The sequence below is a fragment of the Lonchura striata genome, chromosome 3 (assembly GCF_050655825.1).
Source record: "Lonchura striata isolate lonStrDom1 chromosome 3, ASM5065582v1, whole genome shotgun sequence".
In the NCBI taxonomy this organism is placed as follows: Eukaryota; Metazoa; Chordata; class Aves; order Passeriformes; family Estrildidae; genus Lonchura; species Lonchura striata.
Genome location: NC_140705.1, coordinates 7,282,726 through 7,301,455, shown reverse-complemented (window position 1 = coordinate 7,301,455; position 18,730 = coordinate 7,282,726). Strand labels below are relative to the sequence as shown.

Sequence of the window (18,730 nt, the reverse complement as noted above, 5' to 3'; positions counted from 1 at the left end):
TCAAAAATGTCAGTGAACTGAAGACCAGTGTGGGCAACTCTTTTTCAGACCATATTAATTACTTTGCAGAGGATGGTGAGCAAGCTCAGTGTCCAGAAGAGTTTTCTGCACTGCCAAAGTTGCTGTTAAAAATCACAGAACCAGTGCTGTTTCATTCATGAATCTTGCCTAAACTGAAATAGAACTCTCTGGCAAGTGGCTCCTCCAGCTAATTATTTGCAAGTAGAACTGTTGGATGCAGAGGTCACAGACAATCTATAAATTGCTGTGTCTGTGAAATCTTTGGCTTGATTGAAGTAGCTCATCAGAGCAGAGTGATTATGTCCTGCAGGAGAAGAGGCACTGGAGGCAGAAGTGGCCAGTGCAGCCTGTGTCCCTGATGAGGCAGGACTGCTCCCCGGGGTGTAAGCCTCCTAATGCTTTGTTTACTCTAAATTTAAACTTTCCAAGTCATGGGGCTTCCATCATTGCCATTAAGACCCTGCTTGACAGTGTAATGGTTTGCTCCCAGGGATTTTTTTCCACTTTGTGTTTTTAGCTTTCCCTTTCTTTAATCCCATGATTTTTGGTTATGCATCCTTTTGTATTTCTTCAGCTTAAACCTCCTCTCCCTTTGAAGATGACCCTTCATGCAGATTAAGTTTCCTACTGTTAGGAAATGTAGGCAATGTTAATTAGGTGATACTTGTAATGCAGTTTTAATCGGGTCCTTCTATTTGGTGAACATGTTGCTGCTCTTTGTGAATTGCTGTTTCTGGGCTCTTTCAAGGCCCTGACAGAGGAGCACTGGTGAATCCTGCTGGTGTTTTAACATCCCAGCCCACTGCTGTCTGCTCTACTGTCCTGCTGGCATTTACTATTCCCATAGCAGAGCTGGTGACAGGGAATGCATGCCTGGTTTTCAGTTCTTTACTTCACAGTCTGGTATGTTTTTGTGAATCACCAAACATCTGGGCATTGTTCCCTTCCGCTGACTCTGCTGTGAGCGCAGCAAAGTCCATGGGTGAGTGATAAGAGAAAGTAAAGCACTAAAACCTGCTATAGATCAGGATTCAGGGCCTTTAATCTCTTCTTCAAGTGATGCACAGTTGGAAAGCAGTAATTTGGGCAAAGCTAAACTATTTTCTAGTGGAGCAGGCTGAGAAGGTGGCTTGATGAAGCTATATGCAGGTCACCTGCATCTCATCAGCATGGATTTCACTTCCTCATGTGGTCTGTGCTTCCCTTTGCTGATTCTTGGAAAATATTCTTCCTCCATGGACTTTAGTAATTTGCATGAATGGAGATGACTGTTCAGTGCTCAGAAACAGGACCTGTAAGCAAATTTTCAACTTGAAAGCAGGAAGTTTATAGCATGTTTTAAAGTATTACCAGTGTTCAAGGGTACATAAAAGAATATCAAAATTCAAATGAAATATGACATGAAGTCATTATGAATGCACTGTGCTGTAGGGAGAGTCCATGCTACCTTGTTTGTTGTGTTTACTTCTTCCCATTGCAAACACTCTGAAGGTGCACCAATATAAGTGTTGGTGTAATTCCACCATAATGGCCATGCCTGGACTGAATTTGACCTAAAAATACTTAAAATTACTGGTATCTTCTTGCATAAAGTTCTTAATACAAATCTGTGTGCATCTTCATTTGGCTGCATGTGGCTCTGATGCATTCATATAGCTTGCTCTGCGAGTTACTCTCCCCAGCAACACACAATTTGGGCAATTATTTAGTAGGGCTCTTCTGTGTAATTTCATGCATGACTGACATGCCCTGCGGTCATCCTTATGGTCCTTTGAAGATGGAGGCTGTACAGAGAGCAGCCCCGTGGTAAAGTCCTTGTTCCATTGGAGTTTCACCATTGGCTTCTACGGGTCCAAAGTTTCACTCTAAGCATGTTGAATCTATGAACTGCTCTGAGGGACCAAGAACTGAGATAAGTTTAATTGCCTTGGGTGTTAAGCTCAGTTGTGGTTTATTTTAAGTGTGCAGGGGAAGCACTTCTTGAAGAGTCATTTGAAGAGACAGGCTAAAAACGAGCGTACCCTTGGGAATGGCTGGGGATGGCCTCTTGCAGAGCTCACATCCAGCTCTGCATTTAAAAGCTTGTTATCTAATGAGCACAAGCAATTACTTAGCTAATGAGCACAACAAAATGAGCACGAGAAATGTGTTTCATCTGCAGTGGCTACTAGAAAGACATGATTTTGAGCTTGAGGCTGCCCTTGCTTTAAGACTGAGGTCATCGCAGGGAGATTAATTCAGGGCATAAATCACAGGGGTTAGATTAGTGTTTGTTTTACTTGAATTCCCTTGCTCTCTTATCTCCTCTAGATCTTGCAACTTCTTAGCTCAGTCATGAACCAGGGAATGGAATGGGTTTAAACAGCCACAGCTTCCCTCCTGAGCACTGGCTGTCAGCCCTCAGGCCTGATTTACCACTGTAACGCAATTATAAAATGGCACAGAGCAATTAATGTGTCTTCCCTCCCCTTTCATGCCAGACAGGAATTCCTGAATTCCTTCTCTACCTTCCTCAGTTGGAGTGATTGTTATAATAAAATCTAAACCGAGGTGACTTTATTTGGCTTTAGTCAGGGATCCACCAGACTTGGAGACACAAGGAGCTGATTGTTCCTCCCAGTCAGGGACAGTTCTGTGGCCCTATTGCTATTCCCGTGCAAGTCCAGGTTGTTTGTGGGCCTCTTTCTGGTTGGTTTTGTGGTTGTGTTTTCCCACCTTTTCAGCTGATAGGGACAACCAAAACAACAAGGAAAACAGAGAATGAATTACCTACATTTTTCCATCCATTGAGCAAAAAACATGGGAGCTCAAGACATTCCCTCACTACCAGATGATCTCCCAATTTTCCCAGTGTCAGTCTACCTGATCATCTGCAAATACCTAAAAAAAAAAAAAAAAAAAAAAAGATATCTGCCAGAGCTCTGATACTGCCTAGACGTATGATTTTTGAGAGTAAGGCCAGAAAGCCAGGGTTTTGGCTACTGGTAAACACCAGAACCTCTGGACCTGCAGGGAACTGTACCTTTGGGGGATCATCTGCTCACACATGTTCTGCACAGTGTTTAAGAAGATGCTGGTACATAGCACATACTGTTGAAAGCAGTGGGAAAGAAAATTTCTGTGCATACAAGGATAGGTAAAAGTTATATGTGAAAGTTTTTAAGTTAACATTAAGACTGGTGCAACAACTTTTTTTAAATCAAAAAAAATGCACTGTCAATTACAGCTAATTTTCCTTGCATTTTTTTACTGATGTATTTCACAGAGGATTGGACATATATATTTTTTTATTTTACTCTTTATGAATATATTTCATTATGCATAAGACATTACTCAAACAGTGTACAGGAAATTAGAAATCTTAATGAATTTTTTCATATTTTCAGGAAAAATGTTGCTCTTTTGAGGGAGGTAAAATAGACTTATGTGAATGAAAAGGAAATATTGAACTCTTTCCCCTTTTCAGGGTCATGGCTATTGTCAAATTAAATTGGAACTGTAGCTAAATACTTTAACAAATTAATAAATGGCATGTTAAGACCCAAGAACCCTTTACTTTTTTCTTTGCTCTCAGAATGGTAGGGATGACTTTTGCTCCTTAATTTAGTTACAAATTTCTCCCTAAGGCTTTGTTTTTTGCTGCCCTCTTCCACCTTTTGCATACCACAGGAAGTAAATGCAGGAGGTTTCACTTATGTGGAATACAAGGGATAATCAAGAGCTGCTAAAAGTTAGAGTAGAGCCAAGACAAAGTGGCACTTCCTGAAGGCTGCCTGTGTCCATGGTTCTCTGAGGTCAGGGAATTGTTGTCTTTGTTCCTGATGCTGAGCCTAAGGACAGATGAACAAGTGCTGCTGAGGTATCTCAGCTGAGGTTTTCAAAGTTGTTTTCTTGTTGGGATGTCTGCTGTGAATAGGTTTGTAGATCAAAATCCAAATCTGCTGCCTTTGAGTGGAGAAAGTTTCCCTAGAGGGAAAGGAACATCTGGGGTCCTGCTTCTTTTCCTTTGCTCAATATTCTTAGTTCTAGATGTGTGTAAGCATGGCTGTCCAGTACCAGAAAATCCTTTCAGGTACACAATGATTTCGAGAGAATTTCTCTCCATATGTGTAACCCTCCAGAACTGTTTCAGTTGTTCTTTTCTTTTTGAGATGAAAAGAGGTATCTGTGCTGGATCCTCACTTAAATTCCTTTGCAACTCACTGGATTTTGCATTAAATTAAATTTCACATGCTGAGTGAGCAGCCAACTCTTATGAGCCTAGAGGAAAGAGTATGCTGTTTCTCTGGATTTTAATGTCATGGTCAAGCTGGGGCTAATGCTCCCAGGCACCTCCTTCAGTGTTCACCTCGTGGCCTTTCCATCCTAAATCCAGTATTTTTAAACAAAATGCCTGCATTTTATTACCTTTGTAAGTGGAAAACAACAGCATATGTTCTTTGCTTGCTATAAAAGGCCTGGATTATTTTGGTTTGAACTTTAAAATAAAGGTCAGACTTGAGGCAGGCATGAATTCTTGCATGTGTCAGCCCAAAAGGTGAAAGCTTTAGGAAGTTATGAGCAACTGCAAATGAGGCAGCTTCAAATTGCACTTGAAACTGGAACAGCTGTTGCTCAAAGTGTGACATTCAGAGTTATAATGCTAAAGATTCTATATATTACATTCAGGGAGAACTCAAAAATAGAAATTAGTCACTGAAGCAGAGAGAAAATTGGTTTCGGTGGCACATGGTAGAGCAGAAACAGTCTTTATGTTAATGGCACAGGGAAAAGATTGTGGGAAAGCCCAAATATCGAGGTGGATGTAAGAAAAGGTGAACAGAGAGAAGACAAAAGAGACCAGGGGAGCCTAGGGGAATTTCTGAGGAAGGATTTTGCAGTGCCTCCTTGCAAGAGAAAATTAATTGTTTTGGGGCTGGAATTCACAGCTCTGCATCACAGGGACTTAACGAGGCTGGTGGATTACCTCGCTCTGTGGTCTCAAAATGCTCTGACAGGTTCATGTGTGTCAGGCAAACATTATGGTAATTTTAGTGCTTTAGGGGCTCTACAGGAGTACATAAATACCACCCTAGCCATCCAGATTAATTTAAAACTTAATTACTACCCCACTCAATAATATTCTCCCCCACACCACTGCTTTAGAGGATCACAGGGTTAAAAGAAATCATTAATCTTCCTTAATGAAGCTATTTTCTAGCAGGAGACAGAATGTCTTGCCCCTGTGGATTCTGAGATGGAGTTTTGGTGAGTGTTATGAATGGAGGAGTGGGGAGTAAGTGCTAGAGAAAAAGCAGAAAAGGGGGTGGGACCCAAAATGCTAGTAGAGGGAGAACCCCCTGACTCACAGCCCCTTCCTGAGTTTAGCTAAAAGAATGTAATAATCATGGAGGAAGAGGAATGAACCCTATTAAAAACTGACTAAGTTGGCTGTGTAACAGTGTTCCCACCACAACTACTAATTATTGGAATACCAGCAATTTATATATATACATTTAGACAAGCTTTTATAAAACTGAGACAAGAGCTGTCTTGAAACTGTGTTTCTCCAGAGAAATCTAAAGCAGATTGGTGGTGGCAGAGTTTGAGTCTTTGCTTTTAACTGTCAAGGTGGATCCGTGTCCTCAAAGCTGCTTTTTCTAGGATTGCACTGGTTTCTATTATGATTAAATGGCATGCAAGTGTCTCAAAATCTCTGTGACCATCCCAGTGCAAATCCTTCCTTCTGCACCCATGCAAGGGGATGTAAACCTGCTCTTAAAACAGTGCAAGGAGCACCGAGTCGATGGCTCCTGTGGTACCCGCTGTGCTGGGCACCATCACCTGCCTCTTGCCAGGGCTGGTTGTGGAGGCAAGGATGGCCTTCCCTTTCTGCAGTTTGTGTCTGTTTGATGTTCCCTTCGGCGGGGACACTAAAGTGCTTTTGTTTTTGTTTCTTGTGCCCATCCCCGGCTGCAGAAGATGCTGGACGAGTGCCAGGACAGGCGGAGCTGCCAGTTCCTCGTCAACAGCCGGCTGTTCGGGCTGGACCCCTGCCCCGGGACCGGCAAGTACCTCCTCGTGTGGTACAAGTGCAGGCCAAGTAAGTATTTCTCTATCAAATCTGTTTGCTCCTTTGACACTGAAGCATTTTTGTACTTAATACTCATCAGAGAGGCCTTCTAGGATTTCTTGTTCCCTTCCACCTCTATTTCCAGTGAAAGATAACTCCCAGTGTGGAGTGTTTCCCCTTTCCCTCTCTCTTGCTGCCCTGCTGGGATGCTCCTGCTCTACCTCCTTCCTGCTTGCCACAGCCAAGCTCAGGCTGGTTCTGCAGGTGCCAGTGCCAGCCCTTGCCAGTGTTCAGCTCATGCTGTCACTGGTGGGTGGCTCCTCCTGCTCCCACCTGCAGCCACCCTCCTGTCCTGGTGGGTAGAGGGACTTGTCCCCTCTCTGCCAGCCCCTCCAGGGGCAGCGGGAGCTCCCTGCCTGGGCAGAGTCTTCCTGAGCTGGGTGCCTCAGGCTGGCCCTGGTGGTGGTGTGGCTGGAACCTCACCTGCCACACCATGCCAGAATCCAGCTTTTAATTGCTCCCAAATCAGGCTGGGAAATGTTACCCTGTGTTTTGCATGATCTCATTAGCTGTGTTTAAATTAAATGGGGCTGGATCCTGGGGGTACAGTCATGGGTGCTGTGGAGGAGTGATCCCAGAGCAGCTTTGGCTCAGGACAACCAACACCCTCTTGGCCAGTTCCTGGCCCCAGCAGGGGAATTAGCACTGCCTACACACCGTTCTCCATCAGGGCTTTGGAAGCAGATACATTATTTTGGAGATGGATCATGTTTGATGTGGACAAACTGTGCCCACTGATGTCAGCTGGAGAACAGGACCTAATTCTATTTGAGCTCAAATTTGATGAGGAGCATCTGAGGGAGTTGGGGTGCTTAGCCTGGAAAAAGGAAGCTCAGGGAGGACTTATCTTCCTGAAAGGAAGTTGTTCCAAGGTGGGGGTCAGTCTCTTTCTCTAAGTAACAAATGATATGACAAGAGAAATTGCCTTGGGATGCACCAGGGGAGTCTTAGGTAGGATCTAAAAACTGGAAAAATCTCTTTACTGAAAGGATGGTCAAACATTGGAACAAGCTGCCTTGATCACCCGTCCAAGGGAAGTGGTGGAATCTCTGTGGTTGGAAATATTCAAAAGTGTTCGATGTGGTGCTTAGGGACATGGTGTGGCAGTGGACATGGAAGTGCTGGGTGACTTGGTGATCTTAGAGATCTTTTACAACCTTAATGATTATATGAATTAACTGGACAGGGCAATTAGTCTGTACATAGCATTTAAGACCAGCCTCAAGATTTTTAGATAACATTACTAACATGGCCCCAGCATCACACCAGCAGTATTTTGGGGAATAAACAAACAAACAAACAAAAAAAAAAAAAAAAAAAAGGAAAGTTTTCACAAGAAAGAAAAACAGATCTGACTTCAGAAAAGGTTTAAAACAAAAGCAGAAACATCCAGGCTGCCAGCAGCAGTACAGAAGAGGACTTTTTGCTGCAGCAGGCAGAGACCTGTGCTAATGCAGTGAGGGGGTCTGGCAAGATCTGTGTGGAATTCAAATCAGAAGTAGGTAATGAAGCACCTGCATTTGTTGTGGGATTTTCGTGGGTGACTGTAACATCCCTTGCTGGGTGAGAAATGCATCTCTCTGAGAGGAGTGATTAGCAGGGTGTTCTGACAAGTCCTTCTGAACCTGCAGGGTTTGTATCAAAGCTCACTTGAAAAATCTGACTATTGAGGCCTGTGCTGAACTTCTGAAGGTACTGCAGGACCCGTCTGTGCATTAGGATTTATGGCTTGGCATTCTTTGCTAATTACAGATAGAGTAGAAAAGGAGTTTGTCAGAGTGTAGAGTAGGTGATTTTCCTGAAAGAGACCAGGGGAAGCTGCTTTAAAACATTTCCCCAAGACATTTTTCAGGCAGCTCAAATTTTGCAGAGTGAAACATGGTAATCTTTCAGAAATTATTGTTTCTTAGTCATTGGGCAAACTTTTAATCAGAACCCACTAGATTACTAACAATATTTGAAATATGAGAGAATTAGCCCAGAGATACCAGGTCATAGTCAGGTTTTCCCTGGTGATCCAAAATGTTAATTTTGAGTCTCACAAACAGTATCTAGTGCTGTTATGATTTCAATAAGCCTTTCCACCCTTCTATAGGGAGAAGGCTAATGAGGGGACTGAGTAATGATAGTAATGATGCATTCATAAAATGTGAAATACAAGACCATAAGAAATATTGGTGGTTTTTTTTTGGGTTATTGACTATTTGAATATTGTTTATGAGCTGTAAGTAAATATATGCTTCAGAGCTGAACCCCAAGACTGTGGTCCTCTGAAGTGTTGAGCTGTTCCAGAAAGTGTAAACACACAGAGTTGTAATCAGAGTCCTTGTGAAGAGCTCACTGCCTGGCACAGAATTTGATTCATAACTTTATCAAAAGAAAAGTCAAATTTTTTTGGGTTCTGTTTCTGAATTTGTCTTTCTTAACAGCAGACATAACAGAAATACTTTGATAAGAAGCTATTTAAAGTCTGAATTTTCTTGAATTGATAGGCATATCTCTTTGTTTTTGTTGCTTATTGAGGGAGCCTGTTATGATCCTGTCAGTGAAGTAGGTGCTTTGGTTAAACACCTACCTGGTTAAAATGAGTGTGAATTTTCTTGTGTACAGGTGTTAGAGGCACTTATGGAAGCGGCCTGCAGTGTTTGAACAGGACATCTTTAATATGAAATAAGGGCATACAAGCTCTTCCATTGTCAGAGTCATGCTGAAATCTCAAAAGGCCTCTGAACAGAGGCAGTTATCCAAAGAGAAAGACTTCCTTGAAAGAAAGCAAAACTGAAGTTAGTGGCATTTGCTTGTACCTTTGCTGAGGAATTAAGAGATGGTGCAGTCATCCCCTCGAGTCACTGTCACTGCAGTTTTATCTCCCTGACATTCCCCTGCGTTTGAAATTAAGTAGTTCCAATGCTCATTTGCTGTGTGGGGTTCATGAACAAGGCAAGGTGCTATTTTGGTTCCTCATGGACAGAATTTCAAGGAGATGGAGGACAGTAAATCAAGCTGAAACTGAAAGACAAATATTTTTCAGATGGGGGAGCTCTGGGGAGCAGGGCAATGAGGGGATGTCTCCTGTACTCATCCCTCAGAGACTGCTCTTGCTGGAAGCAGGGAAAACTTGTGCAGAGGTGTTGCAGCTCACCTCCTGTGGAAATTAAAATAAATAGTTCAGAGAAGTGCGTGCTTAACTAGAAGCAGTGAGAAATGAATTTGGTTGTGTGTTTTTTGGGAAGCCTTGTACTATTCATGGTCTCCTCTGATCCAATAGATGGATCTGGGATCTAATGGACACTCATCTTGAGTGTAGAGGAATCAGATATGTGCACTGAACTACTTTTACGTGTCAGGAGTTTGGTGGTCCTGCGAATTCTCTGTGCCTGTAAATAAATAAATACATTATATGTATGTACTTTTAATTTTAAAGTTTAGGATGTTTAAATAAATCAGAAATGATCAATAAAATGTCCTGTCTCAGTCTGGGGCAAGGGAGATTTATTTAAAACTACCAAGTTTCTTGGGGGCCAAGGTTCATTAAAGTGTAGAGAAGCTTAGATTTTATTTTTAGTTGACGTGGTGGTGTTTGATCAAAGTCTGGACTCGATGATCTTGGTCTCTTCCAACCTCAATGATTCTATGGTTTATTTTATTTCTCTATACCATGTGTGCCTTGGTTTCTAATGTGCACCTTCCTTTGGGAGGATGGTCAAAGGCACAGTAGAGGTCTCAGCAGAGCACAGCTTGTGCTTCTTCCCTTGGAGGTGCCTCTGCAAATCCTCCTGCTGTCCACGGGCTCAGCAGAACCCCTGCAGGCTCCCTGCAGCTCAAGGTGGGGATGTGCTGCTGCAGCACTGAGACCTGGAACTGTTCTCTCCTAGTGTAGATGTAGTTTGGCATTTAGCACTGGCCAGAGATGGTTTCCAGTGGGAAGTCTGGGTGGGCACCTTGCTTTAGAAGCTAAAACAGTTGATGAGAATTGTGGTCCCCACACCAGTGGGCCTTGGTGGCAGGGAATGGGCACATTCAATTTATCAGGGCCAATGTATCCTGAGATCCACATCCAAAGCACATTGAAGCCTAGGATCAAACCCTGAACACACAGGGGATTTAAATCTCCAGGGTACCTTTCAGGATCATTAAAAAATTGCACATAAATCCAATTATTTCTCAGGTAACATGCTGATTTGATTTAGACCCATTAAGTGTAATTACTGGGTGGGCTGCAGGAACAGATAATTAGAGGGAATTGGCATACTATTTAATTGGTCTAACATGAATTCACTTTAACTGAAATCTGGAGTCACCAATATTATTCAAACAATTCAGTGTTTGTTCATCCCCCTCACTTCAGAGACAGAGAACCGTGTAAGATCGTGTGTTATTGTAAGCTAGGAAATATTTGCTCTGTGTGCCAGAGTTTCTGGAGGGGCTGTATGATCTAATCCTGGCTGGGAACAGGACCTGTGAGGCTGCCCAAGTCATGCTGAGGAAACACCTTCAGCTCTCTGCATCCCAGCAATACCACTGCAGCTGATTTTATTTGGTTGGGTCTCTGCTCTGGCCTATTGCACCAGCAGAGATTCATCTGCCCCTGCACGGCAGCTCTTTGCCAGTTGTGGCTTTTTGGTTGTTTGTTTTTTTTCTGGATTTGTTGTTTCAAAAGTGTCAATGCTCCTGAACAAAATGGAGACATAAGTGTTTGCCCTGCCCTGCAGAAGGAATACTTAGGATAAGATGTGTTGTCTGAGTGGCCATCTCAGGCAGTGCTGTTGAGAAAAGAGATAGCTCCTACCTTATTTATTTGACTTACTCCATGAGACCCCCACATAGTGCCTTTCTTCTGTGTCCTCCTTTGCCATTGCTCTGCTGGATGAACTGATTCCTTCTCAGCTCTGAAGAGCCTAAAGCTGCAGCTTCCCAGAAAATGCTACAGTGATATTTTCCCACTTTCCTCTTGGGCAGTTGCTACTTTAACTTATGACTTCAAGGACTCTGGGAGGGATAATATATTTTTTTAAATTTTTATTTCATTTTAAAATGCTGAGTGAGGCAGCTGGATGTGACAATTGAAGGATGGTGAATATGAAGCTCCTCTGTACTAATCATCCCAGTGATGTAACAAAGTGTAAATCCAAACTTTGCTGCTCTACCTTCTATTCACAAATGTAAGCCTGAAGACTTTGAAGTTTCAGAAAGCCTGGATTGTGACCTAGGCTCCAATTTCAGCTCAAATCCCTCTGTAACAATATGAAAACTTATTTGGGAAAGGAGCATCAAGGCTCTGAGAAATGTATCTGGGAAGGAAAGGTTGGCTGGCAAAGGGTGAAGTGCCAAAAGTTTGCAAGGCAGTAGGAGAAGGAAAGGGGATGGGGGAGGTCACTTTGTCCTGGATTTGAACCTGTAGTTTGGATTTATTGAAGTACCTTTGGGCTGAGAATTGACTGGACACAGGTTTTGAGGACAACAGGCTTTCATTCACTTCACCATAGATTTGATAAAATGTAAGATAAAAATATAACAAGTGCAGTTTATTCTTGTGAAAAGTCAATGACTGTTTTTCAAACATGGGAATGACCTAAAGTCCTTACCAAAATCTTACTCAGATAACTTTATTTTTTTTTAACAGCCCTAGGCAGCTTTGACTAGAAAGCAAATGAATTTAAAAAACAATTAGAAATTAATCCCTTTTAGATCACCTTCTGATAAAAGTGTCATCTTCAAATTTATGCTCTCTATCATACAATGACAGCACTGCCATTGTGTGTCCCAGGAATGTCTGCCTTATGGTGAAGATTTGCAATTTTTTTGCCAGGGCAAAATGCCAGAATGCCATTAGTGTTGCCAGAGCTATTCCAGCTATCAAAGAACGGTGAAGAATCCTGCTCCATGTTGTGATTTCATGTCTTTTGCTGAAATGGTCAGGTCAGCTCCTCAGATTTCAGATAAATTGGCTGAAAAGTATAGAAATAACATTTTGGAAGGACCACCTAGGCTTGCAGTGAGTGCCTCTTGTTCAACATTTAATTTTCTTACAACCCATTCCTTCAGTATTGAATCTTGTGTGGGCTTTGCTGTTGGCTTTGCTTGGCTGAAGATTGAATCTTTTCTGTTAAATTCACTGAACACATCCTGAAAAGCCACATCTCATCACACATCCTTAAGGCTTGCATTCCCTAGACAGAATTTATAAAATGCTGTGAGCAAGAGCAGAGGGCTATAGAAAGTACAGAGGTTTTGTGGAAGTTTAAGATGCGAGCAAAGAAGGACCTAAATGTATTCCTGGTCCCTTTAATGCTGGTGATTGATTTTAGTGCTGGGATAGACTGGTAATTCAGTGGTCATCAACCCTTTCAGAAAAGCATTAATCTCCTTCATCAGACAGGTTTATTGGTGGCAAGAGAAGTTCACTGTATTGTTTGCTGCATTGCTTTTTGGTGGGCCAGGCTTCCCAAAGCAGCGTGGTGGAGTTGGGGATGTTGAATGGGCACATCAACACTGAGGCAGCAGAATGAGCCCTTTGCCTCCTGCATTCACCAGCCCTCTCTTGCTTATCTGTATTAATTCAAAACTGTTAAGGTGATCCAGGGAGTGGAAATTTATAAGGGCAATAAAACCTCAGGCAGCAACCGCTGTGGTGATGAAAAGGTGTAAATAAAGGAATGTTGTAAATAACAGAGGACAGATCTATCAGCCCACAAATGGGGCAGAGAAATGCTAATGCTAATGATTAATATTGTTTTAAGCTGTTGATGCACAGAGATTTTCAGGAGCTGTCAAATAGCCCTATCTCTGTAGCACATTAATCACTCGACTGCCAGGAGGAGGATTAACAGGAATATGTGATTCCAGTGTCAGCAAATGCAGAGATTGTTGTCTGTTTAATTATAAATATGATTGCAATATTAATACACTATATTAACTAATATAATAAATGGAAATATGATATTATCACTAATGTAATTATATTACAGTATTTTTATTATAATCACAATTTCCTGCTCCTGCAGAGAATGAAACTGCTGCTGGACCTTGGAGAGTTAAAAAAATCCCATTTTTCTTTCAAACATAATCAGTCAGCCCTGATTGACATAATAAGGAGACAATGAAAACCATGGTGTTTCCTACTATGTAAACATAAGGATTCCCTTTGCTGGGTCAAGTCCCCAGTATCCACTGAACCACTAAAAAAGAAATTCTGAAATCTGCCAAAATTGTATAAATGCTAGAGCTGTGATTTCTACAGATCCTCTTCGTCCATTGTCATTTAAGTGTTCTGTGTGTCAGGAAAAAGCCCCCAACAAACCATGGATAGCAATACCCTTTTTAAACCATGGATTTTAAGTGAAGGAAAAGGAAGAGTTAGACTTTCAGTGCTGGGATGGGTGAGCCAGCAGCAGTGCCAGGAGGAGCTGCCCACGTTCCTCCTTTGAGGAGATCCAGCCCATCCTTGGGCAGTCACTGGTGGTGACTTTCTGTGCTGAGGGCTGTGTGGTGGCTGGTCCTGCAGGTGTCATAAGTGGCTTTGGCTGCTGGCAGGGGCAAAGTGATCAGGGAGTCTTCTCAGAAGATCCAGGAGATCCTTGGAGCAATTAACCAGAACACAGGGAAAGCAGGTTGTGAAAAATGGAGCACATAAGTCTAGATCCCAACAGTTTTACTATGGTAGAGGTTTGCAAGCTCTGAACAACAGATTTCAAGGTTTTCTGGTGTACTGGTGAAGAATTGAGGTGAAAAGTGTGTCGCAGAAGCCATATTCTTAAAAGCAAACTGAGATGCTGCAGAGGTTAACTTCTGTGGAAGTTTGGATCTGTTGTATTACTCCACAGATTAAACTGTGAGTGTAGGATTCACAGAACAGATAAGTAAATTTATATAGCACTTCTGCAGGAGGTCCTATATATGGACTTATTATTGTTCTCCTCAAATAAATATCTTTTAGAAAAAAAAAAAAAAGGAAAACGAAAGGCAGAAGAAACAAGGCAGAGAAGAGTAAATATCCTCTGGGGTATTGTCATGGTAATAAACTCTTTCCATTACTGTGCATTTCCTCATTATTTTTTCAATATCTGTCCTACACTTGGTTTGCAAATTAACTACACATTTTTTAAAACAGGTATCTCCTGATATTTTCAGTGTTTTATCATACTAATGGTGTATCAAGTTCTTTTAACTTGCACAGATTTTTCTGACTACTTCAAAGGCACTGAAGGTTGTCACCTATTAATGTCTCTGTGAACTGGGATTTCTAAAGCATCCATGATGAATTTTGGAAATTTGATTGCTAGATTTCTCCCAACTACATTTTTTTTTTCCTCTTAGGCAAAGCCATTGAGGGAATAATGTGTATTTAATTATTTAGGACAGTTGTCATCTAGCTTTTAATCTAGTAGACCTCATTTTCCCATATTGTATACCCATGATAACCAAGTGGGTTACGTGTAAAAATATCAATCAAGTATCCTTTTAATGTTCCTGTGTCAGAATTATTATCACAATTATTTTAATGTCTGGAGAAGACTGTTTTAATGATATAAGACTAAGTTCTCCTTTCAGCTATTTTACTAATAAATTTAGCAGCATTACTCCAGATTTATGCAACCACTGGAAGAGCAGAACCAAACTGCTGTGAGCAGTGGTGCTAATTAAGTCTTTTTCCTTATACATCTTTAAGCTGCTTTTCCTCAATGCATCTCTCTCATCTTTTGACTGGAGTACAGAATTTTGGCTGTGCTTCCCATGTTGCCTCCTATAGTGTAGCTAGTCCCAATTTAAGTCCATGATGGCTGGCCAAGTTTACAGTTTACAGTTTATTAGTTGGCTGGTTTACAGGTCATAAATCCATGCTGCTTGACTGGTGGGACAGTGCAATGATTACAATCAGCTTTGGCATTGGTTTGGCTCTTTTCTGAAATTGGCTACCAGTTCTTAAAAAATGTACAGGGACTTCACTACATTTTTCATCTCGACATTTCTGTCAAATTTCTCTGAACTTTAGCCAGCAGGTCTTTGGAAGCAGGACTAACAAATGGTGAGGCAGAGGCTTAGGCAGCAGAGCACCAGTAAGCCATAGCTGCTTCAGAAAATCGCCCAGTTTCAGTAATGGAAGAAATGGGAAGAGAATTAAATTTGTCCTATAGTCCCAGATGTTATTTTTAACTCCTATCTCATAGTCTAGTGCACATTTTTTGAAATTTTCCTTTATTTTTCTCCTTAGATAACCATATACCTCTCTTTGTCCAACAGGAAAGTGCAACTAGGTGCATCTGAACTCTACTTTGGAAATTAAATGTAGCAGTTAATTTGAAACACTGCCAGCCTTTTCACAACAGAATAGAAAAGGACAACTATTTCAGACTGATGAAAGTGACAGTGGGGAGAGGTGCCTTTTAAACACTGCAAATTGAATAGGTGCATCAGGAGTGTAATTTTAAAGGAATCTGACAAGGTCTTTTGCAAAGAACAATCTTCTTACTTGTTGAAAGGGTTTCAGACCTCCAAAACTTGGCACTCTTGAGTTTTCAGGGTACTTTTGAAGTTGGCAGGCTGCCTGCTTAATATAATTCTGGACTGTCATCCAAATTGTATCTTTCAGAGTTTCAGATTATCTCCTGTAGAAGTGCCAGGTTGCTGAGGCTGGCAAACTTCAGTTCTTAAAAATTAAATGAGACCATCTTCACAAAAATTTTCTCAAGGGAAAATTGAACTGAAATAATGTTAAAAAATATTTCCATGCAAATGTATGAGTTTGTGACACTGACTTTTTTTTTAATGCTCCAAATTAAAGATAAATCCTTTTTAGATTCCTTTGAAATGAGGGGGTCACCAGGTAGCCCACAGTAAAATGCATGTGACGGAGTGATAGCAGGGGCTGTACTCAAGGACTTTGGAGACCTTTTTTGTCCTGGAAAGGTTTTCTCCACCCAACCCTGCCCGAGGGAATGCTGACTGGATTGATATGGATTAATTCAAATCCTGATATGAACAGAAAGTTCTCATTAGTAGCAGGATCACATGGAATAGGAGGAAGCTCTGGAACTTGGGATATGAAGTGCATGTCATAAGGAAAATTAGAAGAAAACAGAAAAGAAAGGAGCCACAGTAGCATGAACTGGTCTAAATAATAGGCTTTTGTCATTGGGAGACACTTCTGATCTTTGTTGGCTTGTCCCCGATAGGATGAGGGGGACTGGCTTTAAACCATGTAGCTAATCTAAATCTACTCTTTAAAGAAGTGTAGACTCAGACTGGATATTAGGAGGAAATCTTTCACACTGAGTGTGTCGAGACACTGGCACAGGTTGCCCAGAGAATCTGTGGCTGCCCCAGTACTGGAAGTGTTCAAGGCCAGGTTGGATGGGGCTGTGGGCATCTTGGGATAGTGGGAGGTGTCCCTGCCCGTGACAGGGAGTTGGAATGGGATGATCTTTAAGGTCCCAGCGAAGCCAAAGCATTTTAGGAATCTATGAATCTATGGTTTACATTCAGGGTCTTGAAGACCACAACCTGCTTATAACTTTCAAAGCGCAAAAGAGGATAAAATACTGGAATAATACATGTTTTCTTCAAATTAAAAAAAAGTAAATATATAACGTAGGAATAGAAGCATGGGGAAAAGCTTTGAAGAGCTGCATTGACTGGAAAATACTCTTTAATACAATCATCTTCTTCTCTGCAGGGTGTAGTATCAGTGAATGCTGTCCAAGGCACCTTGGCACCTTTGCTCTCACTGCTTTGAGATCCACTCCCTTATTTTGATTTTGGAATGGACTTAGTTCTACTTAACCCTAAAAGTATTCTCTATATTTTACAGAAGTTCCTGGAAATTAGCTGATTGTGGAGAAAAAGAAAATATAAAAACAGGGGTCACAAGTTACTAGGAAGGGTACTGGATTGATATCTCCAAGATGAGCTCTTCACAGGCAGTCCTGTGCACAGCACTCTTATTCAAGGATGCTGCTTAGAGATGTCTGTCATAGTATTTAATAGGTTTCCTGTCTTGGAAACTCATTTTCTCAGTTCCCAGAGAAGAAATGGAAACAGGTTCTTACTATACGCATCTCTGACATGACTAACAGGATTGCTGGAACAACTTGCCTAAGGAAGTTGTGAAGTCTCAATTCTTGCAGATGTTAAAAGCTTGAATGGATATGGCCCTCAGCCACCTGCTGCTCTAGCTGACTCTGGTCTGAACATGGGGATTGGCCCAGACATTCTCCAGAAGCGCTTTCTCTCCTCAGTGACTCAGTGAGTTATGGTTTGGAGTCACTAGATCCACAGTAAAAAGTTCAGATTTCTGTGGTTAACCCTTACTTTGGCTTCTCTCTTTAGGCTGACACAAAAATTGCTGTGGTGGTTTTGCAATGTAAGTATTCTGCATAGATGTGCTGAAATCTCCAAAATCTCACCATATGTGTTATCACCATCTTTATTATTCGGGGATGGTTTCCAGTGTCCATAATAAAAGTCTGTTGAATTTTAATTGGTTGCTAAGAGGTTGTGTATTCCATTTGTGCCTCAGCTGCTCCACTTTACAATCAATCCATGCCTGACAGCTGCAGTAGAAGCTGGAGGAGGGAAGAGCAACATGAAGCATTGGAGGTGTGCCCACCTTTACTCAAGGAGAGAGTGGCTGAAAGAGAGTTCTCCCTATGCTCTTTCTCACAGACCAGCACAAACCACCATCCAGTAGTTAAATATAGCTATTTGTCAGCTACAGGGAATTAGGTGATGGTCGAACGGGTGGATATAATGAAAAGTTATGAGTTTCAAGGCAAAAAATGTTCTTTGGTAGCATGAAGAGGACCATATAACAAAGTTGGGATGAAAGTGAGCGAGAAAAACATAGGGTTAAAGAGAAATTCCTGGCTGAGATGGTATCCAGTTTGGTTCTGAAGTGACGTCTTGGGTGCAATCATGTTAATTTGACAGTTATAATCTGTATAAGGAAGTTTTCTATGGGAAACAATCCTGACCTGATAAAGAATTGGGGAAAATCATCTCCGTTTCCTTGAAATTCAGTTTCTTTGCTCAGATCCTCAATTCTAAAATTTAAATCCTTTAGGATTTTTTTAAGAAAACAGGTTTCTCTTTACATGTATTTCCAGCTCTTTGATCTGGGAAGTAGGGTCAGCTATTATGCACTGATTAAGTCAAGTTGAATACTTCGATTAGCAAATTTCATAATTTTGTCCTCAACTTCTGTTCAAAAATATAATTTTAGGCAAGGTGAACCTCTGGCATTGATACATTTCATAATTTTGTTAGAAGCAAAATATCTTTAGGAGCTTTTATGTCTACGGTCTCATGGAGATTAAGGCAATTGACATTTAGTTTTGAGCTTCCAAATCATGATAATTCAGAAAACTCTTGTGAGCCATAAGTGAAAACATTCTTAAGATACTGGATAAATGTAATTGCTAATGGTCATACAGGTTAATATTATTGTACACATCCAATAATTACTAAAGGTCTTCTTATTGACTTTACTGTTTGAGAGGGACTATTTTTCTATTAGAAACATTTATAATTGTTTTCCTGTAATTGTCTGAGCTAAGTTACAATTGTGTCATATAATGACCTTTAAAAACGTGTCTAGAAAAG

General features: G+C 41.3%; 1 protein-coding gene across 3 annotated transcripts in view; it reads left to right on the top strand.

The window, feature by feature from the left end:
• EVA1A (eva-1 homolog A, regulator of programmed cell death) overlaps positions 1-18,730 on the top strand; it is a 210,206-nt gene that overhangs the window by 69,522 nt on the left and 121,954 nt on the right. For all 3 annotated transcript variants that reach the window (XM_085574461.1, XM_085574459.1, XM_021529805.4), the window contains one exon: positions 5,980-6,103. In XM_085574461.1, the coding sequence (XP_085430587.1) occupies positions 5,980-6,103 (124 nt within the window). The remainder of the gene's footprint in view (positions 1-5,979; positions 6,104-18,730) is intronic.